Raw genomic sequence first — 6,253 nt, 5'->3', positions numbered from 1 at the left:
CCTATGGGGCAGGGGGGGTCTATGGGGTCCCTATGGGTCCCTATGGGGCAGGGGGGTCTATGGGGTTCCTATGGGGTCCCTATGGGGCAGGGGGGGTCTATGGGGTCCCTATGGGTCCCTATGGGGCAGAGGGGTTCCTATGGGTCCCTATGGGGCAGGGGGGTCTATGGGGTTCCTATGGGGTCCCTATGGGGCAGGGGGGGTCTATGGGGTTCCTATGGGTCCCTATGGGGCAGGGGGGTCTATGGGGTCCCTATGGGTCGCTATGGGGCAGGGGGGTTCCTATGGGTCCCTATGGGGCAGGGGGGGTCTATGGGTTCCTATGGGTCCCTATAGGGCAGGGGGGTCCCTATGGGTCCCTATGGGGCAGGGGGGGTCTATGGGGTCCCTATGGGTCCCTATGGGGCAGGGGGGGTCTATGGGGTCCCTATGGGTCCCTATGGGGCAGGGGGGTCTATGGGGTTCCTATGGGGTCCCTATGGGGCAGGGGGGGTCTATGGGGTCCCTATGGGTCCCTATGGGGCAGAGGGGTTCCTATGGGTCCCTATGGGGCAGGGGGGTCTATGGGGTTCCTATGGGGTCCCTATGGGGCAGGGGGGTCTATGGGGTCCCTATGGGTCGCTATGGGGCAGGGGGGTTCCTATGGGTCCCTATGGGGCAGGGGGGTTCCTATGGGCTCCTATGGGTCCCTATGGGGCAGGGGTGGGTCTATGGGGGTCTATGGGGTCCCTATGGGTTCCTATGGGGCAAGGAGGTTCCTATGGGTCCCTATGGGGCAGGGGGGGTCTATGGGGGTCTATGGGGGTCTATGGGGTCCCTATGGGGCAGGGGGGTCTATGGGGTCCCTATGGGTCCCTATGTGGCAATGGGGCCCCAGGGCGGCTCCCCATTGGCTCCCTATTTGGCAAGGGCGGCTCCCATTGGCTCATTATTTGGCAAAAGCGCTGACGCAACCGCCCCCTGGAGGAGCGGAGGAACCGGTCCGGGGAGCGCCCCGCCCCGCCCGGACGCCTGGGTCCCTGGGGCACTCCTGGGTCCCTTTTCCCCATCCCAAGCCCTGAACTCCTGGGTCCCCCATTGGGTTCCATTGGGGCACTCCTGGGTCCCTCGGCTCCCCCATTGGGTTCCATTGGGGCACTCCTGGGTCCCTCAACTCCCCCATTGGGTTCCATTGGGGCACTCCTGGGTCCCCCATTGGGTTCCATTGGGGCACTCCTGGGTCCCTCAACTCCCCCATTGGGTTCCATTGGGGCACTCCTGGGTCCCTCAACTCCCCCATTGGGTTCCATTGGGGCACTCCTGGGTCCCTCAACTCCCCCATTGGGTTCCATTGGGGCACTCCTGGGTCCCTCAACTCCCCCATTGGGTTCCTTGGGGCACTCCTGGGTCCCTCAACTCCCCCATTGGGTTCCATTGGGGCACTCCTGGGTCCCTCAACTCCCCCATTGGGTTCCATTGGGGCACTCCTGGGTCCCTCAACTCCCCCATTGGGTTCCATTGGGGCACTCCTGGGTCCCTCAACTCCCCCACTGGGTTCCATTGGGGCACTCCTGGGTCCCTCAACTCCCCCATTGGGTTCCATTGGGGCACTCCTGGGTCCCTCGGCTCCCCCATTGGGTTCCATTGGGGCACTCCTGGGTCCCTCAGCTCCCCCATTGGGTTCCATTGGGGCACTCCTGGCTCCCTTGGCTCCCCCATTGGGTTCCATTGGGGCACTCCTGGGTCCCTCAACTCCCCCATTGGGTTCCATTGGGGCACTCCTGGGTCCCTCAACTCCCCCATTTGGTTCCATTGGGGCACTCCTGGGTCCCTCAACTCCCCCATTGGGTTCCATTGGGGCACTCCTGGGTCCCTCAACTCCCCCATTGGGTTCCATTGGGGCACTCCTGGGTCCCTTGGCTCCCCCATTGGGTTCCATTGGGGCACTCCTGGGTCCCTCGGCTCCCCCATTGGGTTCCATTGGGGCACTCCTGGGTCCCTCGGCTCCCCCATTGGGTTCCATTGGGGCACTCCTGGGTCCCTCGGCTCCCCCATTGGGTTCCATTGGGGCACTCCCGGGTCCCTCAACTCCCCCATTGGGTTCCATTGGGGCACTCCTGGGTCCCTTGGGGCACTCCTGGGTCCCCTATTGGGTTCCATTGGGGTCAATGGGGTTCAATGGGGTTCAATGGGGATCAATGGGAGCCAATGGGTTTCAACGGCCCCCCCAGCCACCCAATCCCCTCCCTCCCCCGTAGCCCCGCCCCCTCCAAGCACCCAATCCCCTTCCCCCCTTCCCCCCCCCCCCCATTAAATTTTGGGCCTTTTTCACTCTTTTTAATTCTTTTCCATTTTTTTTTCCCGCTTCCCAAAAAACCCCAAAAACCAAATAAAAATCCCCCAAAAATCGATTGGGATGGGGGGGGGGTGGGCGTGGCCTCTCCAGGCCACGCCCCCTCCCGCTCGGCCCCGCCCCCCCCCCGCAGGGGGGGCGGGGCCGAGCGGGAGGGGGCGTGGCCTGGAGGGAAAAGGGGGGGGGGGGGGTCCTCATTACCTAGGAAACAAAGCAAAGCGTTAAGCCCCGCCCCCTTCAAGCCCCGCCCCTTCAAGCCCCATAAGCCACGCCCCCTCCAAGATCCACCCCTTCCCCCATCCACCCCCTCCCTTTACCCCCCAGCGATGCAAACCCCGCCCACCCCCCCAAGCCACGCCCACCCCCCCGCCACGCCGCCCTCCCCCCAAGCCACGCCCACCCCCCAAGCCACGCCCACCTCCCCAAGCCACGCCCACCCCCCTAAGCCCCGCCCTCACATGCTGGGGGGGGGGAAGAGGCCCGAGAGCGAGAGGCATTGGCTCAGGTTCAGGGCTATGGGGAGAAATAGGGGGGGACTTGTGGGGCTGGACCCACAAGTTGGGGGGGGGACCCCATAGGGAGCCATGGGGACCCCCCCCAGGGCCCAAAAGGACCCAAAATGGGCCCAAAAGGACCCAAAATGGACCCAAAATGGACCCAAAATGACACAAAATGGACCCAAAATGGACCCAAAATGACCCAAAATGGACCCAAAATGGACCCAAAATGACCCAAAATGACCCAAAATGGACCCAAAATGGACCCAAAATGACCCAAAATGGACCCAAAATGGACCCAAAATGGACCCAAAATGACCCAAAATGGACCCAAAATGGACCCAAAATGACCCAAAATGACCCAAAAAGACCCCAAATCCACCCAATTTCAACCCAAAAAACCCCCACGAAATTTCACCCAAATTTGCCCAAATTTGCCCCAAATTGGGGGAAAATTTGCCCCAAATTCCCCAAAATCTCCCCCAAATTTTCCCCCAATTTTCCCCCCAATTTCCCCCAAAATTTCCCAAAATTCCCCCAAATTCCCCAAATTTTTTCCCAAAATTTCCCAAATGCACCCAAATTTCCCCCAAATTTCTCCAAATTGTCTCAAAATTTGCCCCAAATTTTCCAAATTCCCCCCAAATTTTCCAAACTTCCCCCAAATTTTCCCCAAATTTCTCCAAAATTCCAAATTTCTCAAAAATTTTCTCAAATTTCCCCCAAATTCCCTCAAAATTTCCCCAAATTTCCCCCAATTTTTGGCCAAATTTCCCCAATTTCCCCCAAAATTTCCCCAAATTTCCCCCAATTTCTCCAAAATTTCCCCAATTTTGCCCCCAAATTTACCCCAAAATTTCACAAATTTTCCCCCAAATTCCCCCAATTTTTTTCCCCAAATTTTCCCCAAATTTTCCAATTTTCCTCTAAAATTTCCTTAAAATTTCCCCAAATTTCCCCCAAATTTTTTGCCAAATTTTCCCAAATTTCCCCCCAAATTTCCCCAAATTTTCCCCCAAATTTCCTCAAAATTTCCCCAAATTTTTTGCCAAACTTTCCCAAATTTCCCCAAATTTTGCCCCGAATTTCCCCCAATTTTTTGCCAAATTTCCCCAAATTTTCCCCCAATTTTCCCCCCAAATTTTCTCAAAATTTCCCCCCAAATTTCCCCCAATTTCTCCAAAATTTTCCCCAATTTTCCCCCCAAATTTGCCCCAAAATTTTGCAAAATTTCCCCCAAATTTTTTCCCCAAATTTTCCAATTTTCCTGTAAAATTTTCTCAAAATTTCCCCAAATTTCCTCAAATTTCCCCCAATTTTTTGCCAAATTTCCCCAAATTTCCCCCAAAATTTCCCCCAAATTTTCCCCAAAATTCCCCCCAAATTTTCCAATTTTTCCCCAAAATTTCCCCAAATTTTCCCCCAAATTTTCTCAAAATTTCCCCAAATTTCCCCAAATTTCCCCCAAATTTCCCCAAACCACCCCCAGCCCCACATCCACCCCCCCAGCCCCACATTGCCCAGCCCCATAGCGCCCCATGGCCCCCCATTGGCCCCATAGCGCCCCCCAGCCCCATAGCGCACCCCCCACCCCATAGAGCCCATTGCACCCCATAGCGCCCCACATCACCCCCCCAGCCCCATAGCGCCCCATAGCGCCCCCCAGCCCCACATCACCCCCCAGCCCCATAGAGACCCCTCCCAGCCCCATAGCGACCCCCAGCCCCACATCGCCCCATAGGGATCCCCAGCCCCATAGGGACCCCCATTGGCCCCATAGGGCCCCATTGGCCCCATAGCGACCCCCAGCCCCACATCACCCCCCAGCCCCATAGAACCCCACAGCGCCCCATAGGGCCCCCCAGCCCCATAGGGACCCCCACTGGCCCCATAGCGCCCCCCAGCCCCACATCACCCCCCAGCCCCATAGGGACCCCCATTGGCCCCATAGCGCCCCATAGGGCCCCCCAGCCCCACATCACCCCCCCACCCCATATCGCCCCCCAGCCCCATAGCGCCCCATAGCGCCCCCCAGCCCCACATCACCCCCCAGCCCCATAGCGCCCCATAGGGACCCCCATTGGCCCCATAGGGACCCCCATTGGCCCCATAGCGCCCCATAGCGCCCCCCAGCCCCACATCACCCCCCAGCCCCATAGCACCCCATAGCGCCCCATAGGGACCCCCAGCCCCATAGGGACCCCCATTGGCCCCATAGCGCCCCCCAATCCCACATCGCCCCCCAGCCCCATAGCGCCCCATAGCGACCCCCAGCCCCACATCACCCCATAGCGCCCCATAGTGCCCCATAGGGCCCCCCAGCCCCATAGGGACCCCCATTGGCCCCATAGCGCCCCCCAGCCCCATAGCGCCCCCCATTGCCCCCCCAGCCCCATAGAGACCCCTCCCAGCCCCACAGGGACCCCCATTGGCCCCATAGCGCCCCCCAGTCCCATATCACCCCATAGCGCCCCATAGGGCCCCCCAGCCCCATAGCGACCCCCACTGGCCCCATAGCGCCCCATAGGGCCCCCCAGCCCCACATCGCCCCCCAGCCCCATAGAACCCCCCAGCCCCATAGGGACCCCCACTGGCCCCATAGCATCCCCCAACCCCACATTGCCCCCCAGCCCCATAGGGACCCCCATTGGCCCCATAGTGCCCCCCAGCCCCATAGCGCCCCACATCACCCCCCAGCCCCATAGAGACCCCCATTGGCCCCATAGCACCCCATTGACCCCATAGCGCCCCCCAGCCCCATAGCGCCCCATAGGGCCCCCCAGCCCCACATCACCCCCCAGCCCCATAGGGACCCCCATTGGCCCCATAGCGACCCCCATTGGCCCCATAGCGCCCCATAGGGCCCCCCAGCCCCACATCACCCCCCCACCCCACATCACCCCCCAGCCCCATAGCGCCCCATAGCGCCCCCCCCGTACCGCTGAGGGCCGCCGGGTTGAGCCCCCCAAGTGGCAGCGCCGCCCCATTGAGCTGCAGAGCGGCCTGGGCCGGGGGGGGGAGCTGCAGCCCCGAGCCTGCGTGTGGGGCAGACCCACAAGTTAGGGGGCGGACCCACAACTTATGGGGCAGAGACCCAGAACCAACCCCCAGGACCCACAAGTTAGGGGGAGATCCACAAGTTAGGGGGCAGACCCACAAGTTATGGGGCAGACCCACAAGTTAGGGGGCGGACCCACAAGTTGGGGGGCAGAGACCCAGAACCACCCCCCAGGACCCACAGCTTAGGGGGCGGACCCACAACTTATGGGGCACAGACCCATAACCACCCCCAGGACCCACAAGTTAGGGGGCAGACCCACAACTTATGGGGCAGAGCCACAAGTTAGGGGGAGATCCACAAGTTATGGGGCAGACCCACAAGTTAGGGGGTGGACCCACAAGTTGGGGGGCAGAGACCCAGAAC

General features: G+C 60.5%; 1 protein-coding gene across 5 annotated transcripts in view; it reads right to left on the bottom strand.

The window, feature by feature from the left end:
• Positions 1 to 2,473: 2,473 nt before the first annotated feature.
• The window catches only part of RBM23 (RNA binding motif protein 23), a 33,385-nt gene continuing 29,605 nt past the window's right edge, over positions 2,474 to 6,253 (bottom strand). For 4 of the 5 annotated variants that reach the window (XM_071801394.1, XM_071801395.1, XM_071801397.1 and 1 more), the window contains 3 exons: positions 5,769 to 5,864; positions 2,791 to 2,845; positions 2,474 to 2,533 (listed from right to left, as the gene is read on the bottom strand). In XM_071801394.1, the coding sequence (XP_071657495.1) occupies positions 2,530 to 2,533; positions 2,791 to 2,845; positions 5,769 to 5,864 (155 nt within the window). In that variant the 3' untranslated portion in view covers positions 2,474 to 2,529. The remainder of the gene's footprint in view (positions 2,534 to 2,790; positions 2,846 to 5,768; positions 5,865 to 6,253) is intronic. The other variant, XM_071801398.1, reaches the window with a different exon arrangement.

Source organism: Patagioenas fasciata, chromosome 38, assembly GCF_037038585.1.
Source record: "Patagioenas fasciata isolate bPatFas1 chromosome 38, bPatFas1.hap1, whole genome shotgun sequence".
In the NCBI taxonomy this organism is placed as follows: domain Eukaryota; kingdom Metazoa; phylum Chordata; class Aves; order Columbiformes; family Columbidae; genus Patagioenas; species Patagioenas fasciata.
The sequence above is the reverse complement of the archived record's forward strand: the minus strand, read 5'-3'. Positions and strand labels throughout refer to the sequence as shown.